The 22,110-nt window shown below is 44.2% G+C and overlaps 1 protein-coding gene across 8 annotated transcripts in view; it reads left to right on the forward strand.

Annotated features, from left to right (window-relative positions):
* LOC135898880 (nuclear receptor coactivator 7-like) overlaps positions 1-22,110 on the forward strand; it is a 165,052-nt gene that overhangs the window by 138,748 nt on the left and 4,194 nt on the right. For 6 of the 8 annotated variants that reach the window (XM_065428064.2, XM_065428069.2, XM_065428066.2 and 3 more), the window contains exons 6-14: positions 260-483; positions 2,888-4,518; positions 7,082-7,108; positions 11,288-11,444; positions 15,149-15,473; positions 17,633-17,743; positions 18,905-19,057; positions 19,160-19,255; positions 19,847-19,920. In XM_065428064.2, the coding sequence (XP_065284136.1) occupies positions 260-483; positions 2,888-4,518; positions 7,082-7,108; positions 11,288-11,444; positions 15,149-15,473; positions 17,633-17,743; positions 18,905-19,057; positions 19,160-19,255; positions 19,847-19,920 (2,798 nt within the window). The remainder of the gene's footprint in view (positions 1-259; positions 484-2,887; positions 4,519-7,081; positions 7,109-11,287; positions 11,445-15,148; positions 15,474-17,632; positions 17,744-18,904; positions 19,058-19,159; positions 19,256-19,846; positions 19,921-22,110) is intronic. The other 2 variants (XM_065428068.2, XM_065428062.2) reach the window with 2 other exon arrangements.

Here is a 22,110-nt window from a genome sequence, read left to right on the forward strand (position 1 = left end):
TGGACTGTTCTGCTGTCCCCAATGACCTCTGGCACACTGAGGCTGTTTCAGGCAGCTTTTTGGTTGGAGGACGCATATTCTTGGAAAAACAAAAATTCTAATTCTAAATTTGCATGCAAGCTTTATTACTAGAGTTAGAAACTTGGCATGGCAGTTATTCAGCTGAGGTTGACATTCTGTTAGTTTGTGATTGCAGCATTTGTCAAGCACCTTGATGCAGCTCTTTTGACTTTTTTGGGGACCTTTTGTGATCTTGCAGGAGAACATGGACATGTTCCTGAAGATTTCATCACGACACATAACGGATGGCCAGGGGGTGGTGATGGGAACACTACTGGTGACTCCGAACAATGTGATGTTTGTGCCCAATGTGTCCGATGCACTCGTCATGGAGCATGGGTCTGAGTGTTATGAAGTGACTGCCCCTATGGATATGGTGGTGGCTGCAGCCCTCTACAACGACATTACACATATGCGCCTTCGGTCAGTGCTATTTCCTCGGAATTTTCAATTCCTTACTGCCTGTGTTACTAGCAATCAGTAAAGCTGAACTTGCTAATATATGAGTTGTGGTAGACAAACGAACAAGGTAACGAGATTTTCAGGTGGAGCTATTTAAGGCACACTCTCGCTGTCTCAATGCAGTCAGATTGCCCTGCTTCTGAGCTCTGACAGAAATTGAATTTTCACAGAATGTTGCAGGTGGTGAATGAGGCAAAAAAATTCTAATTAACTGCCCATGAAAGCTGCGCAGAATAAATCTTATGGTTGAGTTGTGGACATTAACTGCCCATCTCAAGGGGCAGTAGCCACCCTATTAAAAGTGAACATGCATGATATCTACTTCTATGTGTCATACTGGGAGGTGTGGAGTCAGTTACTTGCTTTAATAATGATCTGATGATACAATAAGAATGCCAAGATATAAGGCTAACTGGCATAGGTTTAGGTTGTTAACCTGTCTGTGTGACGTCACAAATTTCAAAGTATTTTCTTCTACTTGGGCTGTTGTGGTGCTGTAAAAGCTCTTGAAACTTGACAAGTTCATTCTTTGGTTCTTTTGCAGTACAATTTAGTTCATACTTACAAATAAAAAGTGATCTAGGCAGGCCTGAGTAGATGCCTTCAAAGTCTGTGGTGTCACATCGAGCTGGTGTGGGAAGTTAAAGGCAAGGACGTCTTTTGTTCTTGCATATTTTTTGGCCCTGCCAAGCATCCTCTCATGGTAACAGTGGCTTTTCTGTGGTATCAGAGAATGGTAATTTACTCATACAGCCCAACTCACTTTTCTCTTTGGTGTCCGCTTAACTGGTTCATTATGTGTTTCATTATGTGCTGCTTTCATGGTTCTAATGACTCCTACATCTTGGTGCTTGCAAGATGAGCCTGCTATGTTGGCAGAGGCACTGAAAGCTTTAAAGAAAGCTGTAGTGTTGTCGCTTTGTAGTGTCAGCAAAAAGTTCACAGGAGGGCTTCCATACTTGCTTCCATAGAAAGCATGAATGCAAGCCTGTCAGATGAGTGGCTTGCAGCACCGCCTGTTCATGTGATGGTGATGATGATTTATTGGCATCCCCTTCAAAACGGGGCAGTGACAATAGTCACCTAGCCTGCTTGAGGTAATCAGGTATGCTGTACATGCTTTTCATTGTAGCATTTTTGTGTACATCTTTTCTTTTTCTTCCTCAAAACTTCTCTATATACCTTGTACAGATCCGTCACAGGCTACCTATGCCTGTGACGGATCTGGTCATGTCAACCTCTTGCCTGCCTTATTTCCATCAATACTCCAAACGTCTCTTGCTTATTTCAACTGCTGACGAATTGATGCTTCCATCACTTTAAATCCAAGCACTTCTGGAAAGTATGTTACCTGCAGGTCTCACTGTTTAAATATCTTCGCATCCCTTTCAACACTCAGCACATTCTTTTAGAATGAGTGGGGTGGTCTCCAGATTTTAATTGGAAAGCAGGATAGGAACAAACTACTCTTATGAAGTAAACCCGATACTACTTGTATGCATGCCTCTAGACAGCTTTCCTGTGTGTTTCTAATATGCGCCCTGGGCTAGACCTGTGGCCGTTCTGAACATAGACTCTGTCTCGACAGTGCTTTTTATAAGGAGGAAAAAAAAAATAAGCAGACGATGGACCATAAAATGCACTCTGCACTTTTGTTTGTAAATACTAGCTATGGTACATGGTACATGGCCACCATACATAGCTTCTTCCTCTCTCTCCACATTACCACTTAGTGACTTGGGAAATGTAGTCACTTTATGCTACCCACCCCTTGCTCTCTTGTACAAACTAAATGATATTCAACCCTTCAAGAGAGGGGTAGTAAGGTTGCTTCTCCATAGAAAATTATGGGTGGGGAACCTGATCTGGAATGACAATGTAGTCTCGGTATGTTAGTGTGCATCCAGGAACATTGAGACCAGAGTCCATATTTTGTACCATTCATTCCAGTCTCCTATCTTCTTTTCTTGTGCGTGACATCAAGTGTCTACCCCAAATGACAGCAGGACTGTGGCATTTGAGCCATGTCTGAGCCAATGACAAAGATAAAATTGGGTGGAAAATGAAATGGATTGTTGGAAAATTATGGCAGCAGCAGCAGCATTTGTTTGTGATACGCAGAATCCCATCGAAGTAATCAAATGACGATGAATGCAGGCAGTGACAAAGGCGCAGCATACAATACATGGAGGTGCAGGTGTAGCTTGCATATCCGAGCAGTGTGTCGTTGTAGGCTGGAGGGAGGAAAAGTCTTCAGATTTGTTTTCCATCATTGCTGGAATAAAACTATGCTAAGTTAACAAATGTTTATGCTGCTTGTTTTTCTAAGCACGGGGTATAAACACTGTTTCTTGTGGCTGCGCAGTGACACGGTGGACCCTGCTTCCGGTGTTCAATTGGAAGAACCGTACCGGCCCGCTGACTACCAGCCACCCCCCAAAGACCAGGCTAGCTCCAGTGGGAAGTCATCAGAGTCAACCAAGTCTTCGCAAGAGTGTACTACAGAAGTATCGCCTAGTCTTTCAATGCAGGAGGCAGGTGAAAAGCCTTGCTCCGAGCTGTCCCACAGTGAGTGCACCCTGGAAAAACTCGTGTCTGATCAAATAACTAGTGCCGTAATCGTCACCTCACCACCCAAAACGCCGGAGGAAGGCGTGCCCCCTACAGGCCAAAGTGGCAATGAAATGCCTGGTTCAGCAGCTAAAACCGAGAACAAAGCTCCCACATGTGTGTTGTCGGATGTGTTGGGGGCCAAGTGTGAGCAACCAAAAGCGGTGCAAGATGCAGTCAGAGTAGATTCTGCTAAGTCCGAAAATTGGGAACAAATGCTGCAACAAAGCGTGACATGCGACTTGCAGTTGGGAATTTACACGCAGAAGCCGGAAGTAGTTGCAGAGTCCACTGAACAGAGTAGAGCACAGTTGGAAAGCAAAGACACATGCTCGCTTGAAAAGCCACTTCATTCTGAGCCGCAGAAGGAAGCGTGTGCAGTCGAAGTCAAAACAAGTTCTGGTTCAAAAGTGGCGGATGCTGTGTCTGGCAAAGCAGAGTCGGGTGTCAGACAAGGTGCAGTAGAACAACTTGCTGCAGATGTTGCACCAGCTCCGGAGGCCCACGAAAAAACTGCGAAGGTGTTTACTGAGGTGAGCAAGCAGCAGGAAGCTGCTGCTGGTGAAGCGGGCACCGGAGAGTCTAACAAAGTGGTGCCTCATGGTGCTCAACTTGAAGTTGAACTGTCTTCTGCAACTGCCCAGGTGGTGAAGGATGACCGGGCTGGCGACAAGCTCGTGGCCCAGGACATCGCAGCTCTAATGAACGTTCAGGAAAAGTTGCTGCCAGATACAGTGACGCCCCAAAAGAAAATTCCCAGTGTGGAAGAGAGTGTGGCAGCTACAAAGAAAGAGGAGAGGCAAAATACCGAATACTTGTTCAAGCCCATTGACAAGGCGTCTGAATCTCCACCAACCCGGCGCAGGGAGCCAGACAACGGAGGTCGCCGGGAAAAGGCATTCACACCCCCACCGCCATCGTCGGCAGGAAAGAGCTTACCCGAGCCAGCACGCTGGTCTCGTATGCTGAGTCCAACACTCAAGCTGGACTCAACAAGCGATGTGCCAGCCCAAGAGCCATATAGTGCCTCCTCAACGGAGAGCATTACTCTGCGAATGAGGGAGTGGGCTTCAGTGGAAGGTGGCGTCTCTTCCGACAGGGCCCAGGAATCTGCACACGAGCGGGTACTCAAGCGGCTCTCAAATCCAATGGAGTCAATCTCGTCATACACGCACTCCATCTCCAAGATGATTGCATCATCGCCCAAATCGCTGGCTGACTTTGTGCGTGGTGCCGACGAGCCAGCACCACCAACACCTCCACTCCAGCCGCAGATGCAGCAGCCGGCAGTGGATGAGAAGAGACCCACTTCGCATACTGAAAATGCCAATGTCTGGCTCAAGAACATGGTTGAGGAAAAACCTGAGCTGTTTGCAGCGTTTGAGAGTGAGTTTTGTGACATTTTTCTTTCTTTCCTTTTTACTTATTGTTTATACTAAATATGTGAAGTAAGCACACATGTATTCATTCTTTGGAGTGTGGATTTTCTAAGTGCCAAAACCAGCAGGACTGTAATAGATTTGGTTATCTGGTTGCTTTTGAATGACTTGGTAACGGTAATATACTTTCTTAAATGGCACTGCAGATTCATCACTTTAACCCATTCAGGTGCTAACTGATTCTGTTGATTTACCTCGACCGCATTTCCTGCATTTTCAAGATCATAAAAAGCGTACAGCTGCAAAATGGATAAAAAAATTTCAGTCCTTTAGTATGTCTAGAGAATGCGGACTCCATGTGAAAGCTTCTTCAGGAACATCATCTAGGAGGACACCAACTATTTCATGCCTAGCAGGCTTGATAAGCACCCATCCAGTCACTTGAAAATTGTGCCTGGTGCAACGAATTGTGAAAAACAATGAAAGAAGTGAACCCACTGCATACAATATACTCGCACTGAGTAAAAATACCCAGCCATCTACATTTCCACTCATGTTATTAAAGCATCTTGCACTTCTTATTCAAACTTGCAGCACAATTCCAATCAGAAGTGTTTTAAGATGTATGTGACACACTTTAGATTTCATTACTTTCATCAGTGCCTTTGCTGTTGAAGCACAACTTTGGCGTACGCAGTTGTGTACATATTGTCTCAAGGGGTTAATCTTAATAAACAGGTAAAGGCCCCTGAAATAATTTGGGCCGCTAATCTTCAAACACCTGGTATACATGCATGATGACAGATTGTTCATTAGTTTCCAGTCATTTCATAGACTTTTTCTCCTCTTTCACTAGCCAATAAAAGTTTTAGTTGCTGAAAGGTTTTATAAGCATTTTAATTAATAACCCTTTGTCAATATAGCCGATGACAAATACATAGTCGTGAGGCCATGGTTCTAGAAATCACTGGGAAATTCGATACACTTTTTGTCATTTTCTATGGTATGGAAAGGGTTGAGGTCTGAAACTACACTTGTGCACATAGTTTCATAAAGTTTGGAGTTTGTCAGCAATGGTAAATAAAAAAAGCTTTGATATTACCTAGGTCATGACTTTGAAACTGAGGCATGTTAGACTATGCCTATTACATGACAAAGCCAACTGCAGTTATTTCTTCTCTCTCGAGTTTACTTTCTAGTATAAGTGGATAAGTATAATGCCCTTTCCCAATCTTTTATTCTGTTGTTTTTGGAAAAAAATATTTCATGCATAATTGTTTTAGTAATATATACAAGCCTTATAATGCAAAGCAATACACAAGTTTACAAAGCTCAAAGGTAACCATTGGCTGCACTCAGTCTGGTTGGGGAACACTAAATTAGGCAAATTAAACAATCACTAACCAAGAAGGTTTATGAAATACATTCGAGCGCCTCTACAGTGAGTGCCTCTACTACGAAATGACCTGTATACGAAGGACTAATTTTGTCCCGGTTCTATTGTGAGCTGTGCGACCTTTGCTAAAATGTGACCTGTATAATACACAATTTCGGAAGCCCCGAGCTCTTCGTTATAAAGGCGTTCGACTGTATTAACCCAATGTTTCCTTCAGCAGGTATGGCTCGAGAAGCTGTAGCAGTTCTTCTATATATATTCAGTTTGCGGCACTGGTGGTGGTTCTCTCGGGAGGCTGCTCTGCATGCCGGTTTGGGGCAGCGTTTCCCAACGGGTGGTATATAATGCCGGTAGCGACTTTGATGTTCCACGACTCTGGGTAGAGCCATTTCCATAGGTTCCTTGAGAACTGCTTCCATCATGCGTCCTTGGAACTGAAATGACCCTACAGAAGAAGCCCTACCTTGAGCCGTGGCACATCTGAGCCACTACCGGGGCAATACACCACTCGTTGGGAACATTACCCCAACAAGCTGAACATACAAAAAGCTGCGGCAGCTTTCCGACCAACACCTGATGAAGGAAACATTAGGTTAATATTTAATAAAGCTTCGTGGCTTGTGGTGGTTCAATTTATCTAATTTCATATGTTTACCAGGTTGTTGTTTGAATAAGGTGTAAAGTATGTTAAGTACATTAATTAGTACTGCCACGAAGATGGCTGTGCTTGTCTTATGTGCTCATATTACTCGTATTTTCTCACAATGGCACATTAAACTAAGAAATGAAAAGGATGACCTTTAAATAGTATTTGTGTTACTAATGCGCTGTTCCCATATTTTTTGTGGTTTATTCATGGCACACAATATTAGAATAAATTATTGAGAGCTGAACACGTACAGCTTATGCCTGGTTTGTCACTCTGAACAGGCAGAGCCATTTCATGTTCTCTTAAAACCAATGTAGTGGTGAAAGCTAATCATAGGCTTTTAATGATATTAGTTCAATCTGTAAACCCTTTGCTATTTCAATTTTACATGCTACTGCTGTTATGTCCGGCTGTGCTGCTGGGCCCAATACCACTTGGGAAGTGCTGTATGTAAAATGTTCACAACACATGTGTCACACTTAACGACACTTTACTTGTTCCTGCTCTCAACGCCGGACTGTGCAGAACTGGGATTCATTTTTGACGACAACGGTTAGTACTGAAATTGAGCTTCAGCAAGGCTTTTTCATTTTTTGGAAGTCCTCCGTTTCCTTGCCAATGCTACACTTTATCATTCCTTTTCCTTGTAAAACCCTGTTTGGTTTTTGCTTTCGGGTGTTGGGTACCTTAGTTTGCAACAACCTTTCCATTACATCCAAGTGACTGTTTTGTAGTATTGCTGGATTGCTGGAAGCTTCTTGGACCTCTGGTTGTGGGATGCAGCAGTTGTGTTTGTGTGCCCTTATAGCAGCCTCTTTGTGCTATATTTATTCCTTACTTTGGTGTTCTGCTTTCGAGCTTTTTTCAAGCATGCAAGCTTTTTTATCCCTATTTTTGTTGCAATGCTGCAATACTAATGTGTGTGCTACCGTTAGGCTTTTATTGTTGCTTTTATGCATGGTTCTTTTGTTAGCTGTGAACTGATAATTATGCCATGTGACATGCTTGAACAGAGCATGCTGTGATGTTCATTTTCTTCATGTGTTCTTGAAAGCAAAATCAACGTCGTACTCTAACTTCCCTACCTTTCTCAAGGTACCTTTCTTGACTGTCATGACTGTAAAACTAACTAGTCACATTTGCTGTTCCGAAGCTATCTCTTCTTCTCTCTTTACGTAATGCTAAAGTAAGTCTTCTGAATGTCCTTTCTCGCAAGAGGATTGACACCTTTCTTAGTGGTGAAGCAGGGTGTATTAAGAATGCCATTCACAATAATACCACAAGATCAGGGATTCTTGCAAGGGTAAAACTTGTCATACCCAAGTCTTAGAAGACTGGTTTGCTCGAGTGCAAGTTTGCCATTCATACTTGCCGTTGTTATCTTGCATTAGCAACTTGCTACTTGCCGCGTTTTGGAAAATGTTTAATGGTGTTAATCTGAAAAGAATTGCCAATCATGGAATATGAAACAAATCCAAGGTGGGTATAGATTAAGCTGTAAACAGAAGAGACTCGCTGAGTAATCAAAATGATGTCCTGTCATGGAACGAGAAGCAGTAGCTTTTCAAATGACAATTTTCCAAATGTTTGTCTGGACAAAATACATTCTCCGAAGTCTGTTAAAGCTCTGTGTGTATTAGCTAGCTGTTTTGGTTACAGAACTTGTTGCAAATAAGTCGGGCAAGTGCATGTGTTTAATGCTGTATTTCACATGATACCCCATAGTTTGTGCGTGTGCTGACAGCAGTGCAGCTCTAAAAGCATATTCTCTACATACAAGACAGTTTTGTTCAGACAGCTATCACCTGAGTTGGTGCATGGTGGATAATTAAAGGGCCCCTGAAATGGTTCGGACAAATTTTGTAGATACGTAGGGTACAGCTAAAGTTAGTCATTCGCACCACAATTTGTGTGAAACATCTCATATTACGAGAGCTACGGATCATTACAAGTTACTTTCTCCATAGTCATGCATTTTCTCCTTAACTCGTTCGCCGAGTGATCGGGGCTAAGCTCTGCCTTCACTGGCTCTGCGTCATGATGGCACATCGTGTTGTCAACTTCCGGTTCTCTAGGAGTGCGCGCGCGAAGCCTCTCCATACTTTCTGCCAGCTGCTTGGCAGTCAACCCTAAGCGAGAGCTACTGAAGCAGCGTACGCATGTTGCGAGCATTCTGTCGCTGCGCTGAACGTGTCTGGTATTCCGGTAACCACAGGCTACCTGGGCATTTCGACAAAACAGTGGAGGCATAAACTCAAGCTGATGAAGGAACCTTAGCGTAGATGTACGTGAGCTGCCTGATTGGTCTCGACGGTCCAGCCACCCGTTGGCGCAGAGCTTAACCAGCTAAACAAACGGCTAATATTGCTCTAACCAAGTGTAAAACATTTTAAACATTTACAAAAACAATGTGTTAACGATTGCACTCCTGCGAAAAGTTTACACCAGCAGCAAAGAAGCATACATATTGTTACTGCTACTGTGTGTGGTTGGGCTCTGTGCCACCAGGTGGCTGCACCGTGCAGACCATTCACATTTGTGCTTGTGCTCATCCTATGAAACACTCAAGGGGACATGGCCAGGCCCTGTCCCCTGTGCTTGTGTTTACCCTAATACCGGACTCCCGAAATGCTATTGCGCTGGTAATCTTCGGTGTAAAGTGACGGCCGCAAATGTGCAAATTCTGGCGCTGATCGGATAGCGGCAGTCCGATGCGCTGCAGCCAGTCCGCTCGTCTGCTGCTTTGCAGAGGGACACAATGTCGCAGCTTGACATATTGCCAGTCACTACGTTTGCAGTCCACAACGCAACAAAGTTGAATCATAGTGCTCGCGAAAAGATAGACCAACTCTGACCGCAGAGCTCTCGTCAAAATGGAGCACGTTGTAACACAAGCAGACGACTCTTGCTGTGTGCCAGAAGTGTTTAAGTGTAGTGAGAAATTGTTCTTGTGCATTCTCTTTTTGCTGCTTTCTTTTTATAGAAACAAATTAACTAACATTCCAACTATTACGAACATCATTTGTTCACCATAAAGGTGGAAAAATTATAGAAGACGCGCCCTGGGCAGCCAATTGGATAGCTCGCCCACATGATGTCAATTGGGTGATTTACGTCATATGGGTGGGGGCGGCGGTTGAAAATTTCGCCTAGCAGTGTGCTGCGATCGGCAGCGATGTACATTTTTAAACCCTTATGATAAATTGCACGCTTTACGCGGAGCATTTAGATGGGTCAATTAATGATCAGAAGGATCTACTGTAACGACTCAGTGCGTTTGTAGAAAATCTTCAAAATCGTTTCAGGGTCCCTTTACAGAGTGCCACTCTGCCTTTCGTTTTCAATGCAAGTTTGGCTTCACATCTAAAGGAATCACCTTAAGAGTGAAGAAATGGAGTCAGGTGCATGTGGTCAAGGCCGACGTTCCTCAATTTCATGGAAGGACTTATGATGAATGCTTTGTGTTCCCACTTAGTGCTAACGGTCACTGGCTGCATTTTCACTGCAGTAGCTCTGTCTCTGATACAAAGTATTGAGCAACTTCTGTAGAATCAAAGGGCTTGCTTTTACATGTAGTGTGCCCTCTTGCATCTTACCTTTAGATTGTAATTCTGTGGCTTAGTGATGGCTGATTTATTTTTTCTGCTGAGCACATTTATCTGTGCTGGTTGCATGTGTGGCTGCTCTGGAGCTTCTCACTACAAGACAATTCTATCCTCAAGGCAGGGGTCTCGTGCCATCACTTTCACATAGATTTACGTGAGAAACTGTAGCGTACAACTGCAACTAGTTGACAAGGGAAGAAGGAACTGCAGTTAATGATGGCAAGAGATTTAAATCCCCTGCTACAGGGAAACACGAGGTCTCCAGACAGAAGAGATCGTGTATTCGTCCCTCAGTAAATCTAAAAAAATGTTGACAATGTCAGTGGCATTGACTTTGATGTACTGTTTAGACGAAGCAGTGAAAGTAGATGGGTCCTCGATTATGGCTGTTATGTTGCAGTCACTCTGTGCATGCTTGCTTGCAAATTTTCACAGTATGCTGCAAGTGCATAAAAACACAAAAGATAACTCAACAATATGCCTGAATGAGATGGGTAATTGTGGCATCTATGGTGGCATGTTCAACTTCATGAGTTAGACATTGTGGCATTCATTCATCTCCAACGTAAGATTGAATAGCAGGACTGTTTTCAAATATGTAGCTGTTCATAAGTTGATACATAAGAACTGTTCAGGTGATCTTTCTTGCATTGTAAAATAGATGCACACATATGAAAGTCCCAAAGTTGCACATTACCATGGGACTCTTGCTAAACATTTTAGGAAAAATAATATCACGACTGAAATACTAGTATAACAGACATTTACATTACGAGTGTATTATTTACATGAGCAAAAAAAAAAAAAAAGAATGTAAGGACAAGCCTAAGTGCCATGCAAGACAACGGACAAGAACCAGACAGGACAGAGTGCTGCTTATAACAGAATGTTGAAGGGTGTTAAGAGTGGTGCAGCTTAGAATAAAATGGTAAGTAGTTTCATTGTACTATTGCAGATAGTTTGATAGATAGTTGCAGAGACATCATCATAGTTTCTGAAAGTTTTGTGTGGAGTTTTCTTTTTACTTATTTAGCGCTTCTGCTGGCTTAATGTTTCTTCCTATTTATAAACGAGAAGCTGATGAGTGCTTTTTCCTCTCCTTCCTCTGTGACGTGGGCCACTGTAGAGCTGGTTCCACGGCTAGCACAGTCATCGGAGGCCACACTGCTCTACTTGTGCCTATGCATGGGGCGACCCCTGCACAAGAAGGTCCAGTGCTCTGTCACCACCTCCTCCAAGCGGCACATTCGGCCCCAGTACTGGTTTGGCGTGCCACGGAACAGGTTTGTGAGGCCTCCTTTATTCACAGTTCTTGGCCTGCATGTTTTGGACATGGAAGCAGTCCTGCAGTAAATGGCTGTAGTCTGATGTCTGATGCAATGTGTCAATTAGAATAATGCCTAGTTTTTTGCAAGTTTTATCAAGTTTACAAAGTGTAGACTTAGTCAAGAACTCTCTACCGGAAGGTCAGATAGAACATCTGTCCAGCTACTTGAAAAATGTGCCCAATTTGAAACATTGCAAAATGCAATGAAGTGAACCCACTACAGTGGAACCCCGTTCATACGGTTTTCACCGGACCGGGGAAAAAAACGTAACAGCCGGGAAAACGCAACAATGAGGAAAGCTCCGAAAATGAATGAAAAAATGCCCTTTCAACTATAGACAATTTATTTCCACAGAGTGCGCTTAGGACTTTAAAAATCTATAATGGCGGCTTGCCGTTTATTTCTCTCGCTAGAAATCGCCCCACGTTTGTCAATAGCCTGGAGGGCCGCATTGCTGTTAGCGTTGCCGTGAGGTGCGGCGTACCTGCGGAGGAGGTCCAGAGCAGCGGCGGCTTCTCCAAAGCTACGATTTGGCAACTCCCCGGCACCATGCGGCTCGTGCTCCTCGTCATCACCGCGTCACAGCAATGGCAACGGACGAAGGAATATCCGCGGGAAATTTTGCCCTCTTTGGCGTAATCATGCTGACGTGCTAACAATTGTTTAGTATTGCTGCGGAGCGCGCGCGTCCGAGCAGCCAGGTTGCGCGCAGCGCGGCGTGGGAGAAATGTAAACGAGAGAGGAGAGCTGGCCGCCCGGTATAAGGTCCCTCTTTAACCCGGTAGGCGCAGCAACGCCAACTTCCGGTTTCACTTTAGCTTCACAAAGAATGACGTCAGGACCTCTCCTGAGTTTCCTTCCTCCGTGGGTCAACACATCCAACAACGATGCGGTTACTGTAATCACAGTGATGATAGTGAGAGCATTTTTCACGAATGGCCACTTAGTGGCGGCCATAGAGTTGTAGTGAGAAACTCTATGGTGGCGGCCTCTCGAACTGGCGTGCGGCTTCTTGCAGCCAGTTCCATAAGCAAGCCCGGCCAAGCCCAGCCAAAACTCATCAAAAGCCAAAATGGCGGTTGGAACGTACTCCCTAGTTTAGCCCAGGCGGGTGCGGGGTGCCAAGTTGCGACGTACCATGCGGCAACGTTTTCACAGCTACAACGTAACAGCGGGGTTCCTTATACATTGAATCCTATGGAAGCTATGCCGGGACCGGATGAAAAAGACGTAGCAGCCGGGAAAACGCAGCAGTGAGGAACGTAACAGCGGAGTTCTACTGTACATAGTGGCATATTCACACTGAGAGCAAGCATCAGCCATCTGCTTTCCAACTCGTTTTACTAAAACACTTTACATATATAATTCAGCCTTGCAGCCCAGATCCAGTCAGAAGTGTTTCGAGATGTGCCATATTTTTTTAAATATCATCAAATATAATTACTTTTATCAATAATATTGCTTTTGATGCACCATCTTGGCATGCATAATTGTGCACACAGACACCTGAAGAGATAATTATTAAAGAAAAATTTAATTCTGGGTTATTACATGCCAAAACCACAATATGATTATGGAGCACGCTTTAGTGGGGAGCTCTGAAATAATTTTTACCACCTGGGGTTTTTAACGTGCACCCACTGCACGGTACTCGGGCATTCTTGCATTTCATCCCCATCAAAATGTGGCCACTGCAGCCGGGATTCGATCCTGCAACCTCTTAAAGGGGCACTAAAGGCAAATATTAGAAGGAAGCTTTAGCTCGGGTGCTCCTATCTCAATGTATGTAAAAGGAGAATTCATTTTTTCTTGGTATCCACTGCACCGAATTTGACGAGGTTTAATGCATTTAAAAGACAAGCCTGAGATGTAGTGACTGTTGGTTCCGAATTTTTGATTTAGGTCCTCATTTCTTTTATTAAATATAGGCAAAAATCGGAAATCTTCAGCAAATTAAACTATCAAGTTTACAACTCTGTAGCTCGGCAACAAAAAATGATAATGATGTTCTGTAAATTGCGTCTAATAGTACTTCTAAAGCGGACAAAATTGATATGTTACATATAAATCCTAAAAAATTTTGTAATATGGAAATGCAGCTTTTGCAGAACCCTGGTACACAACGTAACAAATTCATGCAAGATATAAAATGACATACTGAACTTGTCTGTTTTAAATGTTCTAATGGGTGCTGTTTACAGCACCGCAATATCTTTTCTTGATGCAGAGTTATTAAATTGTAAACTTTGTGCTTCTATTTTTTTAATACTTTCGGATTTTTCAAAATAATTCTAACAAAATTCAGGCTCTAAATCGAAATTCCGCTTCCAACAGTCACTAGAATTTAACTTTCTCTTTCTAGTGCAACAAATGTCATTAAAATCGGTCCAGAGGTTATCTCAGAAAAACGTTTTTGCACTTTACATGTATTTGAATGTGCGGCGTCGGAGTTGGGCCCAAATAAAGCTTCCTCTTAAGTCAAGCTAATGTGATAGATTAACGCTCGAGAATGTCTAAGGCATCAGTATTAATGTGAACAGAGCTTTGGTAATCGAGAAATTGAGGTAAATGCAGGACAAGACTAGAGACCTGAGACATTCAAGTGCCTGATGACAAAGGCACTCCTCATAATTTTGTCACTAGTACTCAACCACTCACAATAAAAAGATCACTGTCTTGCATTATAAGATGAAAGAAAATGCTGCTTGTCCAGCTCTATTAGATTTTTAAAAAAAGAAACCCCTTGACGTTAACCTTGACAACGACGTGGTCAATCAGAAGGTATCGTTTTTTTCCGCTCTGCGCCGCCCATACTTTTGGATTTCAGTAGTTTAGTTATTGCATGGTGGCTGTGGTGATTTTGCTGGGTCGTGAAACTTGCACAGACCACAAATAGCAAGAATGCTACATCCCTGTTATGTTGCGGGATTGCCGAACAGTCCACACTACTTCACCAAGAACAGCTGCAGCAGTGAATTCAACACTCTCTCTTGGCTCGGTGCCTCCTTGGCTGCACATTTGCATTTTGTGCAGAAAATCACACCGTCGTCTGTGGGGCGTCGTTTTGCTCACTGGCGGCAGTAAAAGGCAGTGATGGCGTATGCAATGTCGCCACTCCTGGCTTGAAAGCGGGGGATTTGAATTGCCCTAAAGGGTTGCGGACCCTCCAGATGCCGTTTTATTGTGAGCGAAGTCTTTTCTTGGCACAAAGCAAGCACTGCGAGGTTTCTGGAATGGCGTTTTAACATTCCATGTCGACTTGGTATTTGCCTTTAATGTCCTTTTAGCAGTGCAGCGCCAAAGCAGCTACACCACCTTAATGGGTGGGGATAATTATGCAATTGCAACATACTCCGCTGGCATAGATTTTTTTGACATGCAAAATACTTTTGAAGGAGCTCTCTAAAGCTTTCCATAAAATTTTATGATTCGAAGAAGTGTAGGACAACATAGAAATGGAATGTCACCGTATGCATTAGGTCTTTTTGTCCGCACATCTCAGTTGGGCTCGTCTTCTCTGCGCCTTCTGTGTTCAAAAATGCCTTTACTGCATAGGAACTGTGTGGCGGTAACTTGCTGGCATGGAGCTGAAGTGAGATGGCTAGCAGAGGTGCCATGTTCTTCTCACATGTTTCTTTGCTGTGCTGTGTCTTTTACAGAGCAGATGAGCTCTATTACTTCTTGGAAAAGTGGGCGCCTTCGGTGTACGGCGATGTGCATCGGGTTGACATGGCCAGCCGTGGATTTGAGCCGTTGCCAGAGCCTGCCGATGAGGATGAGGCCGAGTCACTCACTGCCAACAGCCATGCCATGGGGACGATCAGCGGTACTGAAGAAGGACGCGACACTCCTGACATAAGCGGCAGCAGCAAGGGCCACCATGGCTCCAAGAAGGGCCACGGTGGTGCTCTGCGCTTCTTCAAGCTTTTTGACAGTGGCACAGCACAGCCCGAGGCTGCTGCAGTCTCTCCTGGTGATTGGGAGGCAAGTGTCCTTCTGCACGTTTTGTAGTTGCATCACAGAAGTATGTTGAAGTGGGTCAGTCGAAGCAATACTGAAATGTGAAGTAATAATCCAAAGTTCGAGAGTAGACAGATACAACACGGTTTATCTACCCTTAACTTTGTGTGGCCCATTTTGTCCAGCCTCAACTTTGTTCCATCCTTTGCACTGTTCTTTCACATATCAAGGTTTGTTCCTTCACTGCTTGGAGTACTTGTGCTCAACGTGCCTTTATTCTCTATACACTGTCATTTGTCATGCTTGTTCTTTTTAAAGCGTTATTGCATACGGTCGCCAACATCTTCTTGCATTTCTACTTGCAACTTCACAAGCCGATTATAGTTAAAATTTGTTAGAGCAGAGAAATCAGGGCTGAGCTAAACATATGTTACCTGATTATATCAGAAGTGGAAGTACAAGTGGGGTTACTGCAAAATGTTGTCGATTAACATGACTAACTCTTTACTGTCTCATTGGATGGCACCACTACAGGAAACATTTAGAGATGAAGAAGCGTTGTTAATATGCTAGCATATTCAGAAACCAAGGAAGCATGCTAACCGGAAGACTTGCTTTTGATGACAACTGAGCTGAAGATTGCCTGGAAAAATTTCACCATGGCATCATGTGTTTGTAGTCATAGAAAGGAATAATAGCCTAGTGTTTGCTTGAAGAGGGTATATTCATAGTGCAGTAGTACTGCAAGGTGCCTGGATTAATATAAAAAAAGTTTGTCAGGTTTGATTGTTTACTAAGTATAGAGCACAGGAATTCAGTTCAGGTTTTAGTTTCAGTTTATTGATGCGATTGAAATTTTGTACAGAAAAAGTAACTCTGGGAGGTCCCATAGTCAAAGACTGGAGACTCCAAAAGTTGGGACTACAACTTTCACGTACTCTCAGTCGAGTTTTACTACACAGGAAGTTAAAAATAAAAAAATATAATTAAATTATGGGGTTTTACGTGCCAAAACCATGATCTGATTATGAGGCACGTTATAGTGGGAGACTCTGAAAATTCGGACCACCTGGGTTGTTTAATGTGCACCTAAATCTAAGTACACGGGTGTTTTCGCAATTTGTTCCCTTCGAAATGCGGCCGCGGTGGCCAGGATTCGATCCCGCAACCATGTGCATAGCAGCCCAACACCATAGCCACTGAGCAACCGTGGTGGGTTACGCAAGGAGTTGCTCTGATTGTGTTACATTTTATCCACAGCGGGGAGTACGTTAGAATCTTGGTTATATTTCTTCCTTAGTACTAGGTGTGTGCCATTTCAGCATTACTACATAGGAAGTGTCAGAACACACTACTTAATTAAATAACAATTTCTTTGAACCGTGCTTCTGGTTAGTAAACGGCTGAAAATAGTGCAAATTATTACAACTGAATGTCGCAAGGTTGGTTACAGGAACACCATGGCCATACAGAATTGGCTAATGCATCTTGCTCGGGATATGAGAATGCATTGACAATGCATGCCTTAGAGGCGAAAAAATATGCAATGGAGTGCAGACATTTTTTACAGAAACACCTAAGAAAATGTTTATTATTCTGTTACACTACCATGTGAATATGTCAGAAAACAGTGTTAAAGAGGTCAGGCTGTGACGTGTCATTGGAAGTTTTGGCACCAGCTAGCCACCTGTGGTGATGTGAATTTTACGAATGTCTGGAGCATCCTAGACTTGCGAACAACCTAAATTCATGATTACCTGAGCATGACATTATAATTTTAAATTTCAGGCTTTCCACCAGTAGATACTAATAGTTATGTTCAAGAGTTGAAGATTGCTTTCTGTGGTTATCAGTGGTACATGTATCATTCCAGGGAGGGGAAAAAGAAAGTTTGTGGTTTGTAGTTTGAGCTCAAGAGTGCAGAAAGTAATCTCTTCTGCTTTCGGTTCTTCTTCATGTACATGAGATACAACTGAAATTTGTTTTTTGTATGCACCTGTGCACACTCATCTATTGTGAGCAAACATAGGCCATGTACTAGAGTGCACTGTCTTCTAACAACGCAAGCACTGTGCATCTTGAAACCTAATTAGTGTATTGACAAATCCAAGCGGAATTTCTGAAATCTTAGTGTTTGAAACAACCTCACCGCTCTCTCTTTTTTCCCTCTGCTTTCCATACAGGTGGTGTCGATGAGTGAAACGCGTAGGGAGTCTCCGCTCGACCTGACAGACCTTCCTTTGCCAGAGTTGCTTGATTCCACGGAAATCTTCACTGAGGAGCATCGTCGGGAGGTTTGTAGAAGACCTCACTTAAGTTACAGGACAGTTCTTAGTGTCCATGTTGCGCATGCATTACCGTGTGCAGCCTATGAAATTTGGTGTAAAAAAGACAAGTGGTATATTTTATGTGAAAAACTGTTCCATTAGGTCACTGGGAAAATAGACAGCTATTGCATGAATTGTCCTTCTTACAGATAGATACCCAAGTCGATCAAGTAAGTGTAGTATTTCTTAGTATGCAGCTATAGCAAAAATGACTGCCCTTCCGATACTGTGAAGAGGGGTGCAAGCGAAGCTTGGGATGCGCGGCTGTTTGTTGTCGTAACGCCTCATCTTTGCACTCCCTCACGGCGAGGTTGGTACGTGGACGATGAGCCCTTTCTCACTTTCTCGAGCGAGTTCCCGGCGGCGTTCACCAAACGCTGCCTGTTTTTCAGCCGAACGCACAATGCGCAGCCTGCTCCTGCCTGTGTCCTTTCAGTGCAGCCTGCTTTCCAGCAGAACAAATCAAATGCGGCCTCCCCATCTGATTGCTGGGCCTGAACTGGCAGCAAATGGCGGGCACAAAGCGAGCGAACACACGATCACACCCTTTCCTGCCTCTGGAGGGATGGGACGCCTATGATTGGCTTGTGCCTTGCACTGCGTCTACTTTTTCATGCATATAAAACCCTGCTTTAAATGGAGCGTATGATGAACCGACAGTGGCTGAATCGATCTCGCAACCCGGAGGTCGGTGGTTCAAATCCGCAGCCCGACACGTAATTTTAATTTTTGCGCACGATGACAGCCACACCAATGGCGCGAGTCAAGCAATACAAGCTTCACTTGAAAATACTATTCAAGGGAGTGAAAGCTTATGTAAAAGGTCTGGTGTGGTGGGGACCACAGCCACTGTGAACAGAGCTGTAATAACTACTTTTGGGAACATATGCAGCTGGCTAGCTTAGATCCATATGCTATGCAAGTTTCAAGGGGGTAACATTAAGTTTTTTAAGCCGGGAGCTTAGTCAGGGGTGGGTTATCTTTTGGGGATGGGGCATCTCTCAGGACCTTGATGTAATATGTTGAGTATGTTTTGCACAGTATGTTCACAGTCATGCTTGTACAAGAGTGCTGCTATTTACTGTGCATATCTAAGTTGGCATGTGTTGTTTTCTTTCCTTGCAACAGCTGTGCAAGCACCTTCCAGCACGTGCAGAGAGTTACTCGTGGGCACTTGTATACAGCACGTTAAAGCATGGCTTTAGCCTCAAGACTCTTTACCGTGAGATGCTCAAGATTGAATCACCCATCCTGCTTACAGTGTTGGACACTGAAGGCGCTGTAAGTTAGCTTTTTCACATTATACCCCCTTTTGTTAGAAACAACGACGAGTGCGTGTTATAAAGGAAGTTGTATTTTTATTTGTTTTGTTTTATGGTGCAGGTTTTTGGTGTTCTGACATCATGTTCTCTGAGAATGAGTGACCACTTCTATGGCACAGGAGAATCATTCCTTTTTACCTTCCACCCAGAGTTCAAGGCAAGTCTTCCGCTAGGGGTATTTTCAGTTTGCTATATTTTTTTGTGAAAAAGCATTACTTGTGAGAGCGGGGAGGTAATTTTTCTAAAGTATTTGTTCACAGTTAAGTTAAATGGCGGTTTTATTGAGAACCTGCCTTGTATAGCACTGTGGATTGCTTGTTTATTTTGCCAGTTAGACACTCCCTGCTCACTCATGGCAAAGTGACAATGCGTCATTGGCACGCAGCTGCGTGTCATAGAACGGAGTGATAAAAAGTGCTAGCACAATGTGACATAGGCATGAGTCGCTCAAGAAGTTTTTAGGAGCTTGACATGACATTGCCGCACAGCTGTTGGCCAGAGCCAATGGTGAAGGTGTATTGTTCGGCAGCTGTGCACAGCATCAGCCAGGAAGGTGGCATGGCTACTAGTAATAGTAAATGCACCCACGCAGCATTCAGAGCTTGGTGTGTCAGATAGATTTTTACCAGTCAATGCTCGCACTTCTGACAAAAAGTCCTCTGTTTTCACTGAAGAAGTTGTATGCGCTGTCCTCGAATATATCTCAAGTTGACACTTATATCTCTCTTTTGCTTTGCAATTTGTGCAGTTGTACAAATGGACGGGCGAAAATGGGTACTTCATCAAGGGTAATGCCGATTCCCTGGCTTTCGGTGCTGGAGAGTGAGTACAGCTCTACGTTCTGCCTTGGCTAAGTTCCTAACAGTACATTCTGCTGCTGACCATAGGGTTGCAGGTTCAATTTTCAGCCGAGGAAGCTGCACCTTAGTGAGCACAGGATGCAAAGGCACACCTGTGTGATATTCCCTAGCATGTTAAGGAAGTTTGTATGGCTGAACTTGAAGCAGCACTTCTTAATATGTAGGCTTGAAGTGTGAGCCTAAACATGGCCTGAGATCGATGTTCTCAGCACTATGCTCAGCTAAATCTGTCGCAATAAATCTGCAGCTTTCACTTGGCCCCGTAATGACTTTACACAAAGCTCCAGTGTTGCTGACTAGGGAGCATGTAGTTTGTTCATTAAGTAACATTGAAATTTTAGTTCTGGTATAAAAAGAGGGTGACGTAAGAGATGCTCCTGGATGACAGTAACTTGACTGTCGGATCAGGCTTGGGATGATATATTTTCAGTATTTAGCACTTGCAGAGTTAGGTGCACCTTATCAGTACCAGCCAGATTAGGTGATAAACAAGTTATTATGAATCTTGTCATCATGGATAATTTGGAGAAAAGCTGTGGCTGGGAGATTTACCAAGTACGATTTAGGTAAAACCACTAGTCTCTCAATATTTTTCATATTGCATGATGAGCAACCAATGAGTGGCATTTGATTGTCAGTGTATTGCTGACATTCTCTTGCTGTGATGGGTCAGTGGCTGTGAAGTTCTGCTGCCAAGCACAGGGTTGTCTATCAGGTTCCTAGTCACAGTGGACACATATTTACGAGAGTGAATTCCAAAAACTCTTCTGTTTAGATTTAGGCAATTATTAAAGAACCCCAGGTGGTCACAACCAATGTTACCAACTAAAGATTGAGAAAAAAACCATTACAGTGGAACCCTGGATATACATCCCCCGGTTTTGTGACGGCCTGGGTTTTACGATGGATTAGTGCAGTCCCGGCGAACTCCCCACAGAAGCAATGCATTAAACACCCTGGTTATCTGACGCAATTTTACGCCTGACCCGTGTTATACGACAACCCTTGCGAAGCGCGAGACAGAACGGCGGACGAAAGAAAAGTGCCGTGGGTCTCTTTCCTCGCTCCGTCTCTCCGCATGCGGAGCGCTTGACACCACCTGACCGGTTCGCTCCGGCGCAGCTTTCTTCCCTGCCTCGTCTCATCATTCGTTTCTCTCTCCCCCACCAGCAGCCGCCCGCGACACTCGCTGTGCTGAAATAGCGCCTTTCTTCTCCACAATCATTTTCTCCCTCTCTTCTCGGTGGCGTCGCCTCTTGTCGCGTTGGGGAAGCGTTTCTCTCCCCCCCACCAGCAGCCGCCTGCGACGCCCGCTGTGCTAAAATAGCACCTTTTCTTCTCCACAATCGCTTTCTCCCTCTCTTCTTGGCAGCGTTGCCTCTCGTCTCGTTAGGGAAGCGTTTCTCTCCTTCCAGTTTCCCAGCAGCAGATCGCCGACAAGGTAGTGCGGAGAGGCCTAGGTGTATTGCACGTGTTCTTCGTCGTAATCCTAGCGACCAGCGTTCAGCAGAGGTTTTGAGCTGTGTGGAGCAACGCGATCCACGATGTCCCGAAAGCAGACAGTTCTGTAGATCTGTGATAAGCTGAATATTATCGAGGAAGCAGAAAAGCGGCATGGAGCCACAAAAGCCAGCATTGCCCGGGACCTTAAGATACCCAATCTTCGCTTAAGACGATCCTGGCAAACAAAGTGGTGGTACTGCAGAATGCCAACAAGTTGGGGCTCAAGCGGAAAGTAGCAAAAGAACCACAGCATGAGAAGTAAGAAAAAGTTCCTGTCAAGTGGCTGCATCAAGCACGGAACTCTGCGGTCAACGTCGACAGCACCATTCTAAAAGAAAAGGCGGACCTTGTGGCATTGCAGGCATCGACGACTTACAGGCATAGAACGGGTGGCTGGATCGCTTTAAAAAACGAAACAGGATGGTGTACAGCCGCTCCTGCGGAGAAAGCACTTCCGTGGACGTTTCGACAGTGAACAAGTGGATGGAGTCGCTGTTGGAGATGATTGCTGCATACAAGCCCTGCGACGTTTTCAACACCGGTGAGAGCGGTATTTTTTACCATATGCAGCCTGAGCAAACACTTGCATTTAAGGGTGACAGCTGTTATGGTGGCAAGCCTAGTAAAGAGCGCGTGACCGCACTATTCT

The sequence above is a fragment of the Dermacentor albipictus genome, unplaced genomic scaffold, assembly GCF_038994185.2.
Source record: "Dermacentor albipictus isolate Rhodes 1998 colony unplaced genomic scaffold, USDA_Dalb.pri_finalv2 scaffold_23, whole genome shotgun sequence".
NCBI lineage: Eukaryota > Metazoa > Arthropoda > Arachnida > Ixodida > Ixodidae > Dermacentor > Dermacentor albipictus.